Source organism: Varroa destructor, unplaced genomic scaffold, assembly GCF_002443255.2.
Source record: "Varroa destructor unplaced genomic scaffold, Vdes_3.0 BEIS01000003.1, whole genome shotgun sequence".
Lineage (NCBI taxonomy): Eukaryota > Metazoa > Arthropoda > Arachnida > Mesostigmata > Varroidae > Varroa > Varroa destructor.
In genome coordinates, this window is record NW_019211456.1 from 54,424,622 (window position 1) to 54,447,966 (window position 23,345).

Here is a 23,345-nt window from a genome sequence, read left to right on the forward strand (position 1 = left end):
GACATTTTGTTACAAGATTACTTACTGCGAAGCTCAAGGAAAGCGGTAATTTTTAAAACTCCGACACAACGTAATTCTAAAAATGAACAAAGAGAATCCTGAAATAGAAATTACAGATGTCGAGAAAACCTCCTACAGCCCAGACGCAAAAACTAAGACAAATGCTGTCTCACCGAAGCAGGTATCTTCGCCATGCATTCATCTTTAGTCCTGACGTTCGTAGATTTCTCGTAGATTTCTAATTTACCTATTGCTTTTGAGAAATTTTCACATTGGTCGCATTTTGGAACGCGGACATGCTCGCAAAATAATTTCTAAGGAGATATTTCTGAAATGAAGATTATCCGTTGTTATGGGTTCGAGCGTGAGCTACGTGATCTACTGATAAAAAAAAATTAGTAAAATCGAGTTCCTAGAAGCTTCAAAGAAACCCGAACGGAATTGGCAAGCACAGTGGGGGAAATCAGATTGGTAAAGGCCATCACTTATTTATCGATTTAATTCCTTCTTCCGATTCATAGAAGTTAGAAAAGGTGTCTTAAATGAAGGACAAACGCTGCCAACATATTAACGATGCCGAAAGGACACATCGAAGTTGTGTAGTTGCGAAGCCAAACTTAACAGAGTTCACAGGCGGCCCAGCTCTAGGCTTTCCTGAGATGAAAAAATATTAATTCAAAGAGTGCGCGGCCAAAAATACGTATTCTTGCGATCAGTGCAAATTGATGAGAAGAACGGGCTAAAATATATACGTCTCAAGACAGTTCTCATTTTTTTCTAAGTACAGGCAAAACGTTTGTCCTATACCTGCAGTTAGAATCGACCCTGGAGGAACTTTCAGATTAGCGCAGCTTTAATAACCACTAGTGACGACTATTCTACGAACTCAATTTTTATAATAAAAGATATAATAATCGCTTCGGGTTCTACCTCTGATACAGCCATTGAACATTGCTTCAGACGGCTGGCCCGTTCAAACTTAGACCCCTAGGTCAAAAAGAAACGTCACCTGTTTTTAAATTTAAAAAGTACACATATTTCCATTGAATTACTACGGAGACTAGTAACAAAATATATTAGATAATAGATAGCTAATAATATTAGAATATAACAAAGCATTTCTTGTTTTTTCATTCATTAAATTTACATATCAGGATGGAATAGTGTTTAATCTTTATTTTACGGGACCTTCACTTTTTGAATGAAAGCGATCACTCTATTCATTACGAAACTGGTTCTGAAACTGTCAGGTTGCGCCGATTTCTGCGTAAATCAGATTAAGAGATTGACTTTCGATTAATATTTTTTCTCAAAGTATCATGTCTGGTTCAGGTCTTCTTTCCGGCTCTATAAACAGTTCCCAGATATACATATCTTTGTCTCTAAGTCTCCTTTCTACTCGCTTTACGCTGGAAGGAAACCCAGGCTATCGACACACCCAACTAATCACATTCTTTAAAACACGGTGGTTTATGATTACTCGAGTAAATTTCGGAGCGTAATGAGCTCAAAACCATCAAAAAAGCACAAATAAAAAAATCAAACGTACAAACTAGCTGGCATTTGTTTAAGATGATCATGTTGAACTACAGAAACAGAATATATACCAGTGTTCTTCTTCGATATTACGCGCCAGAGTCCTAAACTCATCATTTACATGTTTACAATAAAACTAGTCGTGGAACAAGTCGAAGGATATATGAACATGTATATCATGAATTTGAAATAACACTAATGATGCACTGATCATGATTGCAGTTGTGGCCTGTGCTTTCATCAGTGATGGATGATCTGCAGGAGATTTCATCATTTGTGGAAAGTGTGGTCACCGATTCGTCTGATGTAACGTTCCATAGAAACCCTTTCCGTCTAGAAACACCTTTAGGAGTTGTAGGTGGCGATGATATATTGAACCGTTGCCTCTTGCTGCTGACCTCAGTCACAAAATATGGCAATGAAAATGTCGTCCTTGACGTCATTCAAAAGGTAAGAAATTATATGTTGATTTATAATAGTTATATTACGTATTAACTTTATGGGAACCAACGAAATACGTATATTTGAAATTTGTATATGGAGACTAAGGTGAAGGTTAGATGGCATTAAAGAAAAATAGCTCATGTTCGTTAGCAGAGCAATAGACACTGATTCTCCAGAGCTTTGAACTTAACGAAATTTGCAACAGTATGTATATTTATATATATATGTATACTGTGTCAAATGGGTATACATATGTTGACATATGCATTAACTGTTTACTAATGCCAATTCTAAGCTTATGATACGGTATTCTGAAATTTATGGATAAAACGATTTGAATGACTAGAGTGGCCATCGTTATACCTATTGCATTATAAACACATGTTAAAGCTCTAAAATTACAATAGTAGGGAGTATAGGGATACTAATGTGGTACCCCATTAGTAAATATATATATATATATATGTATATGTATTACAGCGATAAATCCATCCCTTGCTGCAATAATTTGTTTAATTCGTACGTCCGGCCACTTTAACAAAATGAAGACTTTCCCACTATCTAGAGATTTTCGGGCCATCCTGGATATGTTCAAACTTCAAAAGGACACATACTACACGACGAAGGGTCATATACATAGCAAGATTCTTCAAAAAAAACCTAGGAGATTTTTGTAGCGACTTTGGTGAAAAATTTTGGGCCATATAGCCTTTTGTTTAAGCCACAAATAGCAATTGTTTGAAACACTCTATTCATGTCAATTTCACTAAAAATATATGCACATATGGCATTCAAAGCTGGTTAGAACTTCCTGAGAGAAATAATGTATAATTGTTAGGTTGAAACATCTAGAATGGCAGTTTTTTTACCTGAAAAAGGCAGAGTTTTATTTGAAATGCACCACCTAAGTCTTAAAACATCCTTTACTAACAATGTGTAGTGATGAATTTAATCTACCAGTGATTGGAAAATGTGGGTGTAAGCTTTCATTCAAACTGTTGCAAGGCAACTTTGACAATCAGAAACAGAAAAACGTTTGCCTATGGTTCACTCAGCAGTATTATAGTGAAATAGTTGGCTGGAGTAATACTATTACACCGACTAACTATTGGAGTTTACTATATTTCGTGTCTTTTTATTAGATTAAGAATTAATATGTATCAAAAGTACATTTTATGTACAAGGTAAAAACACACGTTTCGGAAATAGCTAAGTGACTACGCCGGTATAATTAGAATCTGGCTTTGCATAGATCAGATGGTAAAAAGATACGGAATATAGGGGCTGCATGATATGGTCAATGCCTAGCATTCATTCGTATACACTTTTTCAGTAATGGCCTCATGTGGTAACGTGTCTAACTACTGGTCTTTTGACATGTAAGACGTGCAGTGAGTACGTTTGTTTTATTTTGAAAGTCAGCCGGCTAATACAATACAAAAGCAGTTATCTGAACATTGAACCTGATCTTTTTAATCTAATTGGCCTAAGCTATACGAAAAAGCCTCATCATGCTAAAAATACTAAATTCATGAAAACTGAGTTTTCATATGATGAGTTCGTGTTAAGATTGGTTCTGAAAATGAACCGTATTCAACATTTCTAACATGTTTGAAAGTTATGATAAATACTATTTTATAAGTCCTGTCGTGTCCGGCTCATATTTTTTTCTCCTCCATCTGAGCCCTGGCGTCGTCTGTAGCGCAATCTTATTGTATTACCTTATAGTTCTTAAGAATAGCCATTTCAGGCTCTTCAACTTGAACTGAATGTTCCAGAGGTTAATTCAATTTGACTAACACACTTCGTGCAACTTATCAGTGTTAGTAATGCGTGTTGGTGCTTCTGAGTTTGATTCAGTTGGGTGTTAGATATTCTTGGCGGCTAGCTAACAACACGTATGAAACAAACAAAATCTATCATGAGGTCATGCAAACCTGATGTCTCAAACATGGATAAAGGGTTAAAACGTCCAGACGTTTCAAAGACACCTATGCGACCTTTGCATGCCATGTAAGGGCTTTCCTATTTCTCATTTCCCGCCTCCCCTATTGTTATGAATCATATTCACTCGTTGTTATTGCTCCGCATCCTTTGCCCTTTCCTCTCTTTATTCCAGAGTTAGGAGAAATACACAGAGCTAATACTGGTTTTAATAATAAATTCAAAGTGAGCGACAATGATAATTAGTCCAATGACGAGCGAAACTCTGATACCTTATTATTCTCGCTTTTCCTGCATTACCTAAGAGTTGATTACATTCCTAACCTAATCTAACCTAACTTTACACAAAACTTCATATATCTGCATATGAAGCAATACAGTGTTTTTACGCCTTGGGTTCCCAATTTTTATGCATCGAACGATCATTTATATGTATTTTTGAAACAGGTTTCATTACTCATGATTAATCGAGGCGGGTCATGTATACGATCCATTCGTATTGACTTATGTTGCTCAGTACTGGATGCTGCAACTCGCCGAAAGCCTTCTTCTGAAGTGTTAACGTTCCTTTACTCAACGATTGCCAGGCTACCTTTAGAGAAAATGAACGATTTACCTGGTAAGTAAATAACTTGTTTTCCCATTCATGAAACATCTTGAAGCTGAAATGTTTTTATAGATATGGGGCTGTGATATGAGGCTCTTGTCGTATCCACGGCTCTGGCAAGGTGTGCGCTAAAATAATGTTAATCGTTTATTTTATTTGTATTAGTCTACCTATTCGTCTACCAATAGTTTCCTATAGTTACTTTAGGACAATATATGCTTTTCTCTACTAAAATAAAAAACAATTTTCTATTGCGTTCCCATGTCTGTTAGTGACTTCTAATGTAATTTTTTTTTATAAATTTGGAGCTTTTAGCTTTAAGTAAGCGTAGCTGAAAATTGCTGAAAAAGTGTAGTTTATATGCGCTTCCAGGTCATGTAAAAGCTTTACATCTGTAGGTTAAACAAAACAAAAAAATAAGATTTAATATCGAGATTTGGCATGATCGAATAGGGATCAATATTTGATATAGAGACCACCCGATGGCGTATATATATGCGGATCGAGATACTTAAAATGGACTCGCTCATAAAAACATAACTGGATATTCTTAGCCTTTTTTAATACAAAATCATGGTTGTGATTTCATTACGCGTAATAATAGATAAGATAAATACTATTGCATATTTTAATTAATAGTGACTAATTACAGGCCTCTTAGTGCGACCAGGCAGTTATATCATGTGAAGGCACGTCTAAAGGGCGACCGGAGCATTGTATAAAATACGCTGATCGTTCTAATAATGTCAATAATAGTTAGACTGTTTAGTATTTCTATACTCAAGAAGAAACCTGAAGTCAAATGAGTTAGAAAAATTGCAATGAGTAAGAAATTCTGAAGGTTGTGTGAGTGAATTTCTTTTCAATTAAATGCATCACTTTGTTCATCTTGTAATAAACAAAACTCCTCTTACCTGGGCACTTTTAACGTAAACATCTGTAGGTGATAAGTCTCTATGAAACAAAAATTGATGCCAAATTTCCGATTGATTTCTGTAATTACTATGATTAGGAGTTACTGAGAGGTTAATAGCAGACTATTGCCGCTTATGAATGGACCGAGTCTCTTCTACAACATCTGACAGGAAGAAACAATAAATATTATAAGCCAGTTCACCTATCGTTCTGTGTAAGGATACAAAAAAAATTATAAGGGTTCTAAAAGTTCAAGCCATTTTCGTTTACCAAAAGTTGTTAAGAGGCCACTAAAATTTCAGTCGAGTCATAGTTGTTATCAAAAGGTTTCCAATACTTTGCTAGACATCATTGTCATTTCTCTGTCGATTTACTGATTGCAAAAAATGGTTTCCATGGTTAGATGCCGGAGACATCAAATGTGCTGTGATATTGTTATCTTCGATATTAAATTAGAGCCAAGAAAATGTTAAAGGCAGTGGACTCCTCCGGGGGTGGAATGAAATGACCTCTACAATATACCGTAAAAAGAGGTACTTAAAAATGCTCAATATAATTAGCCATTTTTCAGTGATACTGCATACTAACGATCATACTACAAATGGCAGTCCTTAACATTGTTTTGAATATTATATGTCACTCAGGCGACCGCTTCGATAGTTCTTTACGGGCTCTAGACAAAACATACATTTTTGGACAAGTATTTCACATAATTAGGACAATTGTCAAATTTCAAGTTTATCAAATACTGTAATTTAAGCTGACTCTACGATCGGATAGTCCAGTAAATTTTGTTTTTGCAAAAAAAAACACAGAAAAACGTCTAGCGGCGTTAATTGGAAATAACTAGGCGGGGCAGCTATGGTTTCGGTGCTTGATGAAAAATTTTGCATTTACCAAATTTTTTTTTCAGTAACTCCAGCGTCTCGGACGTGCAATGGCAGGTCACACCGTTTTGCTGGAACCACCTATTGTTAAAGTCAAACCCATGTTAACCACAGAAATTTTCGATATGTATCTCTAACGAAAAATATTTAAATAACAGCTAAGTTTTTAGTGATTTGGTGCCATACGGTTGCTTCAAGCTCAAAATATAGTTGTTCATGAACAGCGTATGACCGTCTGCGGGAATTTTGTTCACTTCGAGTCAAGCAGATATGCAAATCATCTAAAAAACCTAAGAGTAAGATATTCTCAGGATAGAACTATGTGTTATTAGTTGTTAGATCCGCTTGTTCTTGATGTAGTATGAAATTGCCGGAAACCACAAGGCTTAACATAGCCCAATGTCTATGTTTCATGTTTGGGACAGTGGAAGAGTGGTGTGCAATTTTAAGCTCTATTACGGAACTGGTGGGTCGTGGGCTATCCTCAAAAGGACATCAATCGTCTGGAGTTGCACAGGTTCTTATAGGGCTTCTCGGACGCCTGATCGAAGCCACTGCAGAACGTGGAGATCGGGCCACGTCTGCGGATGCTGTTAGTCTTGCCGCGGTTGTGCATGTTATCGACAAAGTAAAACGGTAATTTTTAGTGTTAAGCAGTAGCATTCCAGGGGACGACTGGGTATTAGTATCTACCCATAATGCTGACTTGGCAACCTTACAATCCAACTATCTAACTTTTTCCAGTTAACCTTATTATAGATTTGGTAAGCTTAGTAATAATAATTATGATTATGATCAATTATGATACGTAGGGCCCCTTGCCGCATTTTACACTTTGTAAGCTGTATGTTTTTTGCTTTGTTGTTCTTGTAGTGTATTGTTTTTTGTTCATAGGCTAAAGTGTAAAGATCACCGCAACGCCCCAGCCTTTGAGACAATAGGCACGTTTCTGATGGCGTCATACCTGCGCGTCGCAGTAAGGGTGTCCCTAAATCCAAAGCTTCGAGAAGATATATATGCCATGGCATATATGATCCTAGCTTTGTGTAATTCGAAAGGGTTATTTGCTCTAAAGCTAGAAAGCGGCTTCTCAGAACAGGAGGCGCTCCGAAGGCTCGTGGAAGATTATAAAGCGAAGTTTCATGTAAAAAGGCTTTAGGAATGGAAAATATTACCTCAAAGTTCTAATCCAGCTATAGATTTTAGGATATAAACCGCTTCCACGATAAAGGCATTTTTCTTTGTTCAGAAAGCCAGCAGTTGTTGTCGAATGATAATACTGTAAATCTGTATATTTGACACTTCTACAGAATATAACAAGTCGACTATTCATGGATAAATATTGACTGTTGGCTGCTGAGTGTCACTTTGGTAAATAAAATTAATTTCATAGTAGTTTTAACTTTTTACTTAAGTACGGAAAACTAAGAACAAACTGCCGGCTAATAAATTTTTAATAAGTCTCTTAATGGCTTTAAAAATTGACTTAAATGAAACTTCCGCGTTTTTCTTGTTGCATTAGTGCTAAAGTATATCAATCAATCATTTTATTTGCTTACCATGGATAATACAATTTCAGTATATATATATATATATATATATATTATAATCACTAAAGATACAGCATGAAACGTTCATTACAACCTCTCTTATTCAACTTCCTCTTTTATTCAACTAATAGACAATAACATACCGAAAGCTGCGCCTATTACTACGTTTATTTCGAGTTATAAAAATCTATTCTAAAAAAAGCTTGTATTGAAAACATTTTGCGTTTTAATTTACATGCCAGTAAATTATGCTACAATTGCTGTTACGCTATTTTGAAATCGTAAAGCCAGACATCTTAAAATTCCATAAAACCCGAAAACAATTCAAAATATTTGTCGTTTTAAAATACTCCTAATATTTCTAGGAAATAATTTGAAGCTGGCAATTTAGCGTGCCAGTAATGGCCGATTAGTCAGCTGTTAGAAATTCTCGATTTCCGTTTTTAGAGAAGCTTCGGTAAACAGACCTTGAAAAACGTACAGTTAAACATTAGCCACAAACACCAAAACGTTATATTAATCGAAAAATGTCTCGTTTATAGAAAGGAAAGTAATAATATTTTATACTAAAAATTATGACCTTTAAATAGGATAGGTTATGAAAAATTTATGTGGGGTTGAATCTGTACCGTCTGTCCATCTCGTGGTTTGTCGGTCTTCTGACTGAAACACAAAAGCCATGAGTTCAAATGTCGATGAAAAACGAGTACTTAGCTGAAAGATGGCTATATGTGATAAAGCAACATGAAGGGACGTAATCACACCACACGACACGTATTGTTGTCTGATTTGGACCTAACAAATAGTTCCAGTTTTTTAATCCTATTACGTACTATTATTGACTATTAATATTACTATTATTAATTAGTACCGGATACTATTATTAACTACAGGATCTTTTTAGTACGCAACAAACATGATTATCACCACGCACGGTTTAGAACCTAGATTATTTCGTGTACCCCTGGGTTTAGTAGGCAAATACGGTGCCACTGAACCATCATAAAGACGTTCAGTTCGCCCGCGCTTTATGCATATAGTATGTACACTGTTATTTTTTGTCAGCTTCTTGGTGATATTATCATCATGCTAATACTTGGTTCATTACAGTCGAACACTCCACTGTGTCCTTCGAAAATTACATGATATCGTGACAACCTCTGTGTAATATTTAAGTGAACTGCAAACGAGAATTCAGGCCATCTCTACTGTTCGGATGAGTATGATGCCGTGAGATTGGTGCTACAGAATGTGCTTTGTTTCGCTCAGAAGCTTAAGAATGGACATGATGGCAACTATTACAAATACCTCTAAGAATTAAGAGATCAAGTCAAATATTGGTTTATCAGTTGAATATTCATGAAACCGTAGTAATACAAGTAAATAAGATACAATTTGATAACTATTTTAAAAACAGATCTATGCTTTACACAGAATAGAATGTCCTGCGCGTTGCACTTAAGCTGTCGCCATCTTATGTTTCGAAATTAGGTACTTTTTTTTCGAAATAACGCTTATGGTTCACACCGGTCTGTCGATTTGTTGTGAAGCGGCAGCGAAGGCTGCATGGATTGCAGCTTGGCTTGTGGTTAGGTAAAATACTGATTGTTGCTAGAAAGGAGAAACATCCGTGCTTCTGAGTTTGTTACGATTTGGCGTTTTTTTCACTGTTAACTGTGTCGTCTTGCAATTGTCAATAATTGTCAATCATAAGCCATCCACAAAGTGCCTGCCGGCAGGATGTCGTTCCAGGCACGTAAGGATGGAGGACCTAATGTCAAGTTTTTTGAGTCTGCTGACACTGTTCAACAATTCGAAGCAGTGAAACAATGGCTGGTAAAACAATGTAAAAAATATACTCAAGCAGAGCCACCGACAGCTAAGAGTCTCGCCCAACTCACCGTGCAAATGTGGCAGTTTCAGGTAAAAGATTATTGACATATATATCCATACACACCATCGCTTTCAATAATGTCAGATACCAATTTAGTAATGTTACTTTCGATTCTGGCCGATGTTAGTACATTCTTATTTTTATTATACTGAAATATGATGTTGATTAATTTATTGTGCCTTAAAGAGTATATGTGAATGTGTATTGATTCGAACCTCAGGCTGCGGGCGGTATAAATTAGTGCCAAACACATTTCTTTAACAGTTTTAATTGCAAAAGTGCACACGACGTAACGCTGGCTAAGTATGTTCTTGTATTTACTAAAGCTAGATAAAAATACTGGTGGAATAAAATTGCTCGTCTTAATCTTCACCGCATTCATGTATCAATTGTAGAAAAACAAGATATACATCACATGCTTTCTTAAATAAACAACGAGACGTGACTAATTAAAATAAAAATAAGCCTTCATATGAAAGATTGTTAAACTGATTCTCGAAACGGCCCTTCTTAACTTGTAGAAGTTCTAGTGTTCTATCACTTGTAATTAATTAATTATGTATGATACATATGGCAATCAAGATTCCAATTTATTAACGGAAACGGATGCATATTGACACTACCGAGATCTACGCATTTGCACTAGTCTTTCATATATAAATTGTAAATTTAATTTACGTATTTCTGGTACTTGCGATTCGTGGAAGATAGCGAACTAAAATTTGATCCTCGCTTCAAAGTTGCCTTACGATATCTGATTCTTATTCCTACTAGGTAGCAGCAAGGTAGACATCCAATTGAAGTTCGAAGAGCGTCACCTAATATGTACTTTGTTTGCCTTTTTCACATGCAAATTCATATTATTGGGGCAGATGAATGTATTAACTCCACATTGAATAATAATTTAGTATTGCAATTTCTAAGAGTAATTTACTATGTCTAGAAAAGCATGTTTGTCTCTTCTTCTTTTTCGGTTTTTCCTTTTTTTTTCTGTTTTTTGTCTAATGTTGACGCGGAATATTGAATGATAAGATTCAAACACTTGGCGCATAGCGCGTTGACTATTTATGAGTTAAATTAAACAGCTGAATAGAGAAAATGATTTTGGTCGGTCAACAAAGCTGTCAACAGAATTCACTATATAACGACTGTCGTCCCAGACTGCCTTGAGAGCGAACAAAATCATCTCCAGTTTAGGCTAGCCCACCTTTCTTGGCCTATTTGCCAAATTTGGCTCCTTCAGACTAGCGTTTATTATACAACTCTGCAAAACCTCAGTCAGCATGCTAAAACACGCCTGTCGACATTTGAGGAAGTAAGATCAATAAAGTATAGCCATACTGCTCCAAAAGGGTGACAGTTCTACCGTTAGAGATGCATAAACGGTCTGTTTAGCAGAAAAGCACCGAAGGTGCTTTTACCATTTAAATATGGACACTGTACTAGAGCCGTATAACACGTTTGAACATATGAAAAAAATATATGAATCCTTTGTACGTTAGGCAAAAGGTCATGAAACTGAAAATACTATTGAATACATTTTGCATTACATGATATACATACTGTGTGTTATCCAGAATATCCCTGTAATGAGAATAATACCATAGTTGGGTTATGCAACAACCTCTCTCGATAGCTATCGTACCTAAAACAATTTACTTTATGCTGTATCTTATTCTATTATTGTATTTCAGGAAGATGCCCTTGGAAAAAACTCAGCTAAGCCCAGGCCTCTAGCTCGTCTTCCTGTGCGTGTGTTCCTGGATCTGAAATCTGGTGGAGCTCTTTGTCATCTGTTAGCTGCTGCATATAAATTCAAAGCCGAGCAGGGATGGCGTCGATTCGATTTTGGATCTACAAATCGTCACGAGAAGAACATAGAATTCTTCCATATGGCTGACAGAACACTGGAATCACAGAGACTACTTGATAGGCCGACCGTATTTGTGCAGGTTTGACATTGAGAATGCGATGCAGAAAGATAGCCGTTTTTATTTTTAAAGCAAACATCCCCCTTAAACATTATTGTTAAAGATTAAAATGTTTATTGTACTACGGTCATATATACCTCCCCGAAATTCAAGTTGGCTGTTTAATAATGAACACTAATAGCCTTGGTAGCAAGGTTTCTTCTCACGGTGTATACAACGATATAGGTTCGACTTCCGTAAGACATGTAGGTTTCCCATCATATTACAGGCTTTTAATTGGCACTAACGGATTAGTAGCTAACATTTATTAATTACGTAAGTTATAAGATTGGTCTTGTTAATTTCCGTAAAGTAAAAATTACACTCCTTTAAACGAATTTTCGGTTTCGTCATTGGACTATACTACCACTTCTCCTAGTTACATTACTATAGAACTTTTATGGTTTATGGGTCAAAAATTGCGACAAGTGATTGAAACTGAATGAATACTATTAAACTCATTCTGAAAAGACCAAAACAGATGGCAGTCTGGCGATGTAAGATCCGGGATATGCGACGGATAATTAAAATTCCCGTCCATGTTCTCTTAATTTTTGCGGGGTAGCTGAGGGTGTATGTAGTCTGGCATTGTAAACCATCCACTTAGACAACATAACACAGTGTTTTTTATTATTGTACCGAATGCGCTGGTATACATCCTCATAGGATGCCAAACTAAAGGAAATTGTCCGAAAACTGGGTGGTGAGTTGACAAGTTCTGAGGACGATGCGACACACATTGTTCGTGGTCCAGCAACTCAGCCGGAAGACGCATCCGAGACCTGGGTACGGGCCGCTCAGAGAAAGGATAACCAGGTTTGTAAGGTCTTTCACACCTAAAAGTTTACCCAATAATCTGCAGCAAGTGAAACTACAGTCGAGATCTGAGTAACTACTATCAAAAAGTATTTTACATTGATAATAGTGATTACTTGATCTTACTACTAGTTACTACTGGAACGATCGTCTTTGCTTCACCAAATAACAAGTTAATTTTTCTAAGAGTTAGTGATTAATGATCTAATCCAAATTAACTTCCTTGATTAGCGTTGTTGTTAAGGCCCCTATAAAGATCTGTCATATGAGATATATATATATATATATAACATATGCCTTTTCGTTTTTCATATCAAATTTGGGTACAGGTTCTAGTTCATTTTTGTCAGACTCCCGACTCATACGACTGTTGGACCGAGGTTGAGGCAGAATCCATGGAACTGTCTCCAAGACCCGCCGAAGGTCAGACTTATGAGGTAATATTTTTCTGCCAGTTCCATGTTTATTCATTTTTTTAATCTATGCATGATATATAGAATGTTACTCTCAGAAGTGACTGTAGTAAATCTCAATACTAAGGTTAGTTTTGCATCCTTCTGTTCCGTGTACAAAAATCTGGTGCGCATGAACATTTCAAGCAAAGCTTATACTTTAAATTTTTTATTCATGAGTCATGTATATTAAAGGGTCCTGCATATTCTCGTTGTACAGTAAGTGCACTGAAGCTATGTAAGTTCTTTAGTCTATGCTAGATAAAATAAATCGTTTGAATTGAAAGTCATTTGCAGATACGTGAGAGTGTCTACGGTAAGCCATAGTTTCCTTTCAACCGAAAGGCGGAGTTGATAGCCCCACTGTTTTAAACTTTAATGCTTCCGTCTTCTTTCTTAGGGCTTTCAGTAAAAAAACTTCAGCTAGGAGATGCCAGTTGATCTAACAGTTATTACACTTAAAAAGTGGTTTGAAACGGTCCTTGTCCCGCTTGGAATTTCGAGCGAAGCACGTTGTTATCTCTAACATGCCACTATTGAATACTGAAAGCATTTATGGATTACCTAAATTCTTGCAGTATGTAGCACATCCTGATTTTTTAAGTGTTTAACCTCAAAGAATGGCGAACGCGAAGTTACAGGTGCTGTTTGTGCAATGTATCTGTGCATCTCGAGCTCAAGATAATGTTTTATCATTCAAAAAAAACAATTATTATATTTAAGCATCAGCAAACCAGTTGGAAAAGTTAAGCAATCAACGAAAGCTTGATGACTAACCTAATAAATATAGAGAGAGATCAAGTTCATACGCATATGTATAATGTGTAAAATTAAAGCCTGTGGGTGTCCATTGGTCTCCCGCAGTTCCTCGTAATTTTCCTCTCGATGAACCCGTTAGGCTTCTATTGTATTTTTATTTTCATTTACGGCATTACATTTCTCAAAAAACAATACTGCTGCAATAACAAAACGACAGGTTTGTCTTCACTTCAAGTACAAAATGACTTATCTTTAGGTGTATTAGGTGGACCTAGGGTTCGCTTTACTTCGCAACTTATTTCATTTTACAAAATAGCCGGATACTGTAACGCTGCTGTCGACGTACGAGAAGGTAGTTTAGAATGTCGGAGATGGTGGCATCCCGTACCAACTCATTTTTTCTGTAATAAGGTCTGTAAAATGGTCTGGTTTACGTCCATCGAATCCATGCGAACCAAGTGGTTCTTTCATAGAGGAAATCCAGCTGATCAGAGGGCTTTAGCAAATGTCTCATTGATCTGTGGGTGTTTAGTGGACCTCAAGCCCTCTTGGGCTCTAAGGCATACCGAGAGTATAACTGCTATATTTATCCAATTCATACCGCATCGACAGTTATCATGAGTATGCTTAGAGTAAAGTTGGCGCATGCGCGTAGCGTTATCACTGGAAATTTTTCTACCAAAAGAGAGGAGACTGTGTTCGATTAGGTTCCGACATTAGCGTGTCTAATATGCAGCAGCCTCATGTGGTATAAAACGTGATTCGCAATAGTATGCCTGTTCCTAGAAATTTAGTATGTTATTTAGTGAAATTCGTAGTCTTCTAAGAGCTCCGCAAAGGCTTACAGCACGCATCTGGGTTTGCAAAAAGTGTTCCTAAGTGTCATTCGGATGAAACTTTTTCAGAGGATAAAGACGAACCGAAGCGAGAATGTATGGTCGGAAATTACAAGCTTAACCGGACCAAAAAAACCAAAGTTATGTAACAGGGCACCGTTGCGCAACCTAGCCAAGTACCCGAAATTTTAAAATTGTATGTATAAACCGCATCTTAAAATGACAGGCGCGTATTGATAGTTAGTGGCTACTAGTCTTTTAATTTTTTTTTCAGTGTAAATAAACTTTGGAAATCGCCTGTTTTTTTTTGAACATAAAGTAAAAGATCCGCCCGGCTAAGAGTCCAACCGGGTTGGTAGTTGCTTAATTATCTGGGGTTACAACAGACTTACAAAACGGCACCACAACCATACAAGCAGCTATTAATTTTAATTTTGATCCCCTATTTTCCTTACGTTTTTCATTATCCGGATAATTAATTTTTGGTAATAATTTTTGCCAAAGACTTAATTTAACGTTGCAACATACTTATTAGCTACGGTTACCATGGTATTGCACTCAGAAGTGCGCATTAGCCACGCAAATCACACCGTCCCGTCGGTGTGATAAGCTCTTGTTAATCGAAAAACGCATGAACTCCATTCACATACTACTTTAATGATTACCTGACATGACTAAACTAAAATTCCCGCAGTTCTTACATATTTCATGCTTTCAAAAGTTGTTCAAATGATAGTTAGTAAATAGGTAGTAGATCTGGGCAGAATCTCCGTATTTTTGCATTGCGATTACCCGCTTTTCATGTTCTATTTTTTTCATTTTATTCGCTTTTTACACTCCTTCCTACTCCCACTTTCTCCAATATTTCAGATATGCTGAAGGGCGATCTTAAAGGCAGGCCAGCTTTCCGTGGATTATCAGCTAGTTATTATCGACGATTGTCCAACGATCACAAGAGAACCTAAAAATTAGCTTATATAAATTTTCTACAGCAGTTCTGTGATAGCATTTCGGCTAAACACAGTGGGAACATATAAAGAGTGCGTGCTTCTGAGTAGTTCTACGGCGGGGCTTCTATTTGAGACCTTTTGTCTACGACTTCTTTTGCTATGCAGACATTACATATATATACATATTACACAGTACAAACCATGAAACAAATCAACAACAGAATTCAGTTTCAGTAGCGAAAAAAATAGTGGGAAATTATCATGCTATTGTTTAGTAAAACGGGTTTGCAACGAAGGTACGGTTTTTTTAAAATTTCAAATATAATGATCCGGTATAAATATACCGACATCCAATGGGATTAAGCAGGTTTCGAAAAAAAAGCAGCGCCAAAAAAGTGGAGGACTCCACGTTTGTGGAGCATGAAGTTTCAATAAGAAATCTGAAGATCACATAATAATGATTGTAGTCTTGTAATGCCAGATTTATAAACGAAGCAATAGGTTACGTCTCTTTTGGACCCCATTTACCAGTGATTGACTATAACCGTTTTTATACATTTGAAAATGCAGGTAACGACGCAATGGCTTCTCGATTCGGAAATATACAATGAATGGATGAACCCAGAAGATTATGATATTGACCAAGAGAACAGACGCAGGTAAAAAGTCTTTTTTTTTTATAACACATATAATTGCATATACAGATATTACTGTTATCATTATTACGTTAATTTTATAAAACGCTGTACGTAAACATTTAGATAACGCATTGTCTATAAATTTACATTGTTAATTGTTTTTATCTAATATCTATGGGCACATTAAGAGCCCTTTATTGATCAAATCCTCTATTCGAGTTCTAAGGGAAATCTTTATGTAATGCAATATAGATATTTAAAAATGCGATATTATAAAATACACATATTGTGTTGTATATACAAACTATTTTTTTAATAAATAAAAAAAAACAAAGTATTTAGTCTATGTTGTACTGCTTTTTTAAAAGGTCAAATCTACGTGATATGCATTTGAAGATCCTAAAGCTGGAAAGCGTTTTATCATAAAGCATGCTTATTATAAGTTGTGTAGATAAAGATTGTATAGTCTTTGATAGTAAATATATATGAACAACTTTGAACACTATATGCTAGGCAGATTCTCGGGATGTGCTAGTATGAGCAAGTGAAAGGTAAAAAGAAATGGAAAAAATTGAAGCATGTAGAGGAAGAATTCTCCAATAATGTTTGAAGAAAGGTATGATTTTTTTGGCAATCGCCGAGATATTTCATCGAAGTTTTAGATTTACTTGCAGGTTGCGAAATAAATGATTGCGAGATCGCAAATTGGTTGAGTAGCGTGCGTGTGCGGAGGGAAGACGCTAATTGAAAATTTTGTTAAGACGAGTTTGTAGTGAGAGTACAAAATGTACAATTACAAAAAACCTTAGTTTTCGGAAGAAGCTAATTATGTGAAGTTTAACCAGACGATAAAAATATGATAAATATCTAATTCTAGGTGCACAATTGATGAATTATTGTGTGGTAAAAGAAAAAAGTCGGCAGCCGGTAAAAAGCGCGGTCGCAGTCCGTCGCCGCTTGGAAGCAAAAAATCTCGAAAAAGCAAGGGTGGAAGAAAAGATGACCTTACCAAGGATATGGAAGATCCGTCTCCTGAACCTGCTCTTGAGAAAGTCGAGGACGGTGGGCTACCGCCCAAAAGCCTAAACCTTGCAGAACTGGTACCGGAGAAAAAAGTATGTTTCCAATTGACTCCTTCAAAGCAATTGTATATTGCGGATTAGGATATGTATGTGAATTGGTTATCCTTATACAATTTTTAACGTACATTCACGAGACATGCAGCTAGTGGTATCTACCGCATATGCGGTTATTACATCATGCTACAAAATAATGGGTTAATCACGATGAATAAATGGCATCGATGTATTTGCTAAACCGGAAAAGAACAGTACAAAGGAACGGAGAACACAGGATCAGCTGAACCGCAATATATAGGTTATTGCATCTGTTTAGAAGTGCTCTTAGGATATGCTCCCGGAAATGTAAATTTTCCGGCACTATTTTAGCGCGCCAATGTTTACGTTAGCGAACTTGGGTATCTGTAATCGTTGTCATTATTTTCTTATGATTTCATTTACGTCAATCTTTTTTCAGGTCATGCCGGAGGATATAGCAACAGAGCAAGCAAACCATATTATAGTGCCCTCTTATACAGCATGGTTCGATTACACAGCTATTCACGCAATTGAACGTAGGGCCCTGCCAGAATTCTTTAACGGCAAAAATCGTTCAAAAACCCCCGAAATATTTATGGCATACAGGTAAGCCACTTGAGGTGGCCGTTTTCTTCTAAAGCTAGCTGTACTAAGCCCACTTAGGCTATAACTAAGAAAATCGACTTTTTTTTTTTTATACAGAGTAAATAATCGATCTCATTCGTTTTCTTGGCTTTAGAAGTACTAGCAGACCTTAACGGCGTTTTAAGCTGAGTTTGCCAAACTTTGGCAAACCTTCCCTTTGTATGATAGTTGATAACAAGTATTAAAAAAAGGATATAATATTTCGTTTAAACGTAAGTAATGCTGTGATTATTCATTAGTTAAGTTGTAATAAGGCGGTTTCGATTAATCATTGCATTATCGTCAGCCAAACTACCCTTGCGCTGCCTAATTTTGCGCCGTCTGGTCTCTGTCCTGGTTCTCCAAGAAACCGTTTTAATACAACGTAGACACACGCACCCTGCTAAAAAGTACCAAGACCACTTGACTGAAATAGTTTCACGAATAAAAATGATGCTGAGTGAGCCGTATTGACAGTTTATTTTGTTTGTAGGTTACTGAAATGAGTCTTCGTAAGTATAGCAATACTACTTAACTTCGTGTTAATAAGGCTGGCCAATAGTTGAGCCTTGAAATTTCGCACCTTCAAATATGCTCTGTTCCAACTATTGTTGAGAGCTATAGCGTGCATTTTCACAGTATGGAAAAACGTGATCATGTGAATAGAACGGTATTAGCCAATGGACTCACGTAAATGCTTCGAGCTTTGTCTGGAACCACCATTAAGCATTACATTAGACCGCCATTGAAGTACCTATTTAAAATTTACGCCAATTGCTGCAAATTTGACCCTAACTGTTGCGTATTTCGTTTAGTATTTACTGGAACTGTCCACTTATTGGTGAAACCAATTTTTGTTAATAATTGTTGAAAACAGTGAACTAAGAAATATTTTTATGTAAACACAATGGTGTCCACAGTCAGAAGACCACTAAAGCAACAGGCTAATTCGTGTCAAACTCACAATCTACAAACATATATAAATCTTGAAGACACGGTAATTCATTTGAATCTGAAGTTCAGACGCAGAATGTACATTTTGGAACTTGTTGGGATTGACAGGATCATGTCAATTCAACGACGTTAGCCATGCAAGATGAAACGTTCAAAAGGTTAGCGTGATCAACAGTTTATTTTATTATAAAAAGTCCACGTTCTTTACCATCACTTTCAGAAATTTCATGATCGACACGTACCGCTTAAATCCTACGGAATATTTGACAGTAACAGCGTGCCGACGAAACTTAGCAGGAGACGTGTGCGCTGTACTTCGAGTTCACGCATTTCTCGAGCAATGGGGACTAATTAACTACCAAGTAGATGCGGATTCTCGACCCACCCCGATGGGGCCACCGTCAACAGCGCATTTCCATGTACTTGTTGATACGCCATCCGGGCTTCAGACATTAAACCCACCACGCGTTAATCAGCCTCAAAGCGCGGCCACGTTTGGTTCAAGTGCGACTGGGGCGAGTGCAACTGCCAGTGGAAATGGCGGCGCAGGTAGCGGCAGCAATTCATCTACTTCTCTAATGGTTAATCTGGAAGCTATTAAAAACGATAATTCAAATGACTCCACCTCGGGCGGCAGCAAGGATGGCAGCAAGGCAGCAGTTGCATCAGTCAGCGATAAGGACGCGAAGGACAAGGATAATAAAGAGAACAGTCCAGTAGCCACAAAAACAGAAGCTGGTGCCGGTACTGGAGTCCAGACTATTGGGGATATGCTCGCCCTGAAAAGTGATCAGTATTCGAACGCAGCCAAAAAGGCCGCACTCGCTAAACAGAAGACCAATAGAGATTGGACGGAACAGGAAACATTGCTACTTCTTGAAGGATTAGAAATGTATAAAGATGACTGGAATAAGGTAAATTTGACTACAAAGAATTTTCCATTGCATATTTCACAATGATATATTCAATAATATCGTCCTTAAGGAATAGGAAAATAGTGTACACAGCTTTTAATAAATTGCTAATTAGGAACCAGCATTACTTTTAGATTTTTTAGAGCTTCTAAAAAAGGTGCGATATGAAACAAATGTCTTTTGTCAAGCCATGAAACGATTATATTGAGTTAACTTTCTCTTTGATTAGACTGATAACATTGGCACGACGAGTTTATTTTTTGTATTATGGACACTAAAATATATTAGCACACGTACATACTCATACACGCAGAAATGCACGTGAGCGGTCCGAGTAGATGCTATCATGTTTTGTAATTATTATTATTGCAACTGTTAGGTTTGTGAGCATGTGGGCAGTCGTACGCAAGATGAGTGCATACTGCAGTTCCTAAGACTTCCTATAGAGGACCCCTATCTGGAAGGGGACGACGGTGGTGCTCTTGGTCCCCTCGCCTACCAACCAATACCCTTTTCTAAGGTGAGCGTCATCTACTAAACGTATAGGAGGTCATGTCATTTATGTCGAGTTTCCAAATTCAATCAGCCCAAAGGAAATTTTTGTGTGTAACAAACTAGTTTTGCTTATTTAGGCCTCTCTAATTAAATTAATTGCATTATACTGTTTCATTTAATACGTTAGAACTGGAGCAAGCCGTAATAATGTGCACAATACTTCTTATTTATAAGCTTTTTGTATGGTTACGCATAATGCACAGTACCATTTGGACTCTAATTAATAATGTATACTGTATAGGTTGTCGAGATTTTACGTATGCTTTGTTTAACTAAACTGAACTAAAAATTTAAATATTTGATTGTTGAATGCAGAACATACACAGGTCATAAGATTGCAAAAGTCTAAACCATTAACATACTGTTAAAGATCTAAGAATCGTTTGGGGTTGGCGTTACTGGTAATTGACTTCCTTATTTGAAAACGGGCCTCGAAATGAGCGAATAAAATCCTAGCATTAAATGGCTGCTGTGGAATACTTCTAGGCCGGAAACCCCATTATGTCAACGGTGGCTTTCTTGGCATCTGTCGTTGATCCACGCGTCGCTAGTTCGGCGGCCAAAGCGGCAATGGAAGAATTCGCCAAAATCAAAGATGAGGTAATTGATTTCTCTATGGATCTACAAGTATTGTCTTTCATCATATTTCTCGTTTGCTGAAGCGAGTCACTGCGATGGTAAGGTCTTTTGTGAGTATCATTCTCAAAGATAATATATGTGATTTGCACTCAATTTTTTATGGCCTGTGTACCTGGCGTAGGTGCCTTCATCTCTTGTAGAGCAACATCTGACCAACGTGATTGATAAGGCCGTGACGGAGAACAAAGAGCCTGTAGTCGACGGAGAGCTCGATCGTAGCGGTATTGCTGGTACAGAGAAAGAAGCCGCGAAGGAACCCAACAGTAAAGATGAGGAGCCAATGGATACATCCGAACGGAAAGAAAATCACAATGCCGAGGACGCAAACGATAAAGAAGACACACACGACAACGATGATGAACGCAAGAAAGCTCACAAGGAGAAGCTTAAGGTATGGTCTTGCGCGAATTTGCAATTAGGCACATGGCACAGTAATTAATTTTTTAAATGTTAGTAAATGAACTATATCAGAAAATAACCGCCGAGGGGACATTTATTATTTTGGCCTTCAAAATATTCCTTTTTGCAACCGAAGTCTTTGGGCTTACCTGGTGCGATGTTAACCTAAAGAGCTATAGGAAATCTGAGTGTGTATTTATGCTTACTGCTCAAATTTGGCGTCCACATAATGAATATATAACCAGACTTTCCCTTGCTACTCTTTCTAGGCTGATGCTCAACTTTCTGCAGCTGCCGCCGCTGCTCTGGGCGCAGCTGCTGTAAAAGCAAAACATCTAGCAGCTGTTGAGGAACGAAAGATCAAGTCGCTAGTAGCGCTGCTTGTTGAAACCCAGATGAAAAAATTAGAGATTAAGCTGCGTCACTTTGAAGAACTTGAGGCGATCATGGACAAGGAACGAGAAACTTTAGAATATCAACGACAGCAACTTATACAAGAGCGTCAGCAGTTCCATCTTGAACAACTGCGAGCTGCGGAGTTCCGGGCCCGTCAGCAAGCCCACGCCATGATGATGGCTCAACAAAACCAGAACAACGCTCCTGGGGGAGGAAACGCTGCATCTGGTAATGGAGGAGGAAATGTTAGGCCTAATACCGTGTCCGGTCCCTCTTCCGGGAGTGGCACGGGTAGCGGTTCTAATGGTAGCAGTCCAGCCCCCGCTACAGGCAGTGGTGTGTTGTTGAGCGCCAGTGGGGGAGGTTCTCCTGGGCCTATTCAGGGTCAACAAAGTAATCCTGTCGGAGCATCTTTGAGTAACACTCCACCATTGCAACAACACCAGCAGCAGCAGCCGCCACAGCAGCAACAGCAACCACAGCCCCAAGGACAATTAGCTGCTTCTAGAGCTCCGGAATCGTCTACACAGCCGCCAGTTACTACTAGTACAGCTGCAGGTAACCAGGAATAAAGGGATTTCCTTTATGGTAGCATCGCCTGTAAAAGACGGTTAACTTTTTTATGGTAAGATTGAGTCTATTCATAAAGAAGCGGTTTCTGCCTTTGCAGAAAAACTACCAGTTTCTTTCGACCTATACCTGGTACGCAAACTGTTTTGTTTGATTCTCGAAATTATATTGGACGTACATGCAGTTGCTCACAATAGTTTGTCATATTTTTTCTGATAGGCATACGTATATTAGGGACTGCGTTTTTTTGTATGATCCCGAAGGTCTCCAATGATCTTGGAGGTATTAGCTTAAATTCGTATTGTACGGTTGTATACAAATATATAATATGCAAGATGGGCACTGCGCACTGAAGGTGACTTGTGAAAATTATATATACATATAGTTATATAAAACTTAACTGTACGTATAAATTATACGTATAATAATAATTGAACGACCGCCAATTTTGAAATATACATATATATTTTTCCTTTTTTCTCGTGATTTTTTTTATTAGTATTGTACGTGGTTACCAAGACAAGTTAGTACGGATTCAGTGGAATCGAGTTGGGTTTGTAAAAAGTCGGCGGCGATACCTTCATCCTATCTTTTTGATTATTTTTAACTTATCTCATACACAATACATGCTGACGCGATACAGAATAAACAATCTGACAAAGATAGAATATTACGAGTACTTATTCAGCTGCAGTTAGAATATAGCAATAATAGTGCAGTCGGATTTAGCAAAAGGTCCTTTTGTATTGAAAAAGAAATTTAGGTGTGAAAGTCTATCAGTGGTCGACTCCACATTTAATGAGAAAAATCTTATGTAGTTTGGTTATTAAAAATCTATTCAATAATATTATAACACGCTGTAATTCTCAACAAAGGATTACAAACTGTATTACAGATTAGCGGTGGGTATTGCGGTTTGTAGATCAAGCAAAAAAAACCATTGATTACTGCGTGTCTTGCAGTAGCTTTCGCTAGAATACTTTCAACGCTGCGGATATT

At 37.3% G+C, this 23,345-nt stretch overlaps 2 protein-coding genes across 7 annotated transcripts in view; both read left to right on the top strand.

Moving 5' to 3' along the window:
- Positions 1-7,728, top strand: part of LOC111246195 (uncharacterized) — a 20,912-nt gene extending 13,184 nt beyond the window's left edge. For 3 of the 6 annotated variants that reach the window (XM_086982948.1, XM_022795403.2, XM_086982947.1), the window contains 4 exons: positions 1,759-1,986; positions 4,372-4,543; positions 6,759-6,969; positions 7,207-7,728. In XM_086982948.1, coding sequence (XP_086839074.1) covers positions 1,759-1,986; positions 4,372-4,543; positions 6,759-6,969; positions 7,207-7,492 — 897 coding nt within the window. In that variant the 3' untranslated portion in view covers positions 7,493-7,728. Of the gene's footprint in view, positions 1-1,758; positions 1,987-4,371; positions 4,544-6,359; positions 6,630-6,758; positions 6,970-7,206 lie in introns of those variants that run through there. The other 3 variants (XR_015323281.1, XM_086982949.1, XM_086982950.1) reach the window with 3 other exon arrangements.
- Positions 7,729-9,444: 1,716 nt separating this feature from the next.
- On the top strand, positions 9,445-23,014 carry mor (SWI/SNF- related protein mor). Its single transcript, XM_086982951.1, has 13 exons — positions 9,445-9,806; positions 11,472-11,729; positions 12,414-12,563; positions 12,893-13,000; positions 16,131-16,219; positions 17,076-17,313; positions 17,735-17,901; positions 19,094-19,787; positions 20,167-20,307; positions 20,829-20,942; positions 21,103-21,372; positions 21,650-22,334; positions 22,846-23,014. The coding sequence occupies exons 1-13, from the start codon at positions 9,624-9,626 to the stop codon at positions 22,872-22,874; spliced, it is 3,126 nt and encodes a 1,041-aa protein (XP_086839077.1). The 5' UTR covers positions 9,445-9,623; the 3' UTR covers positions 22,875-23,014.
- The last annotated feature ends 331 nt before the right edge of the window (positions 23,015-23,345 follow it).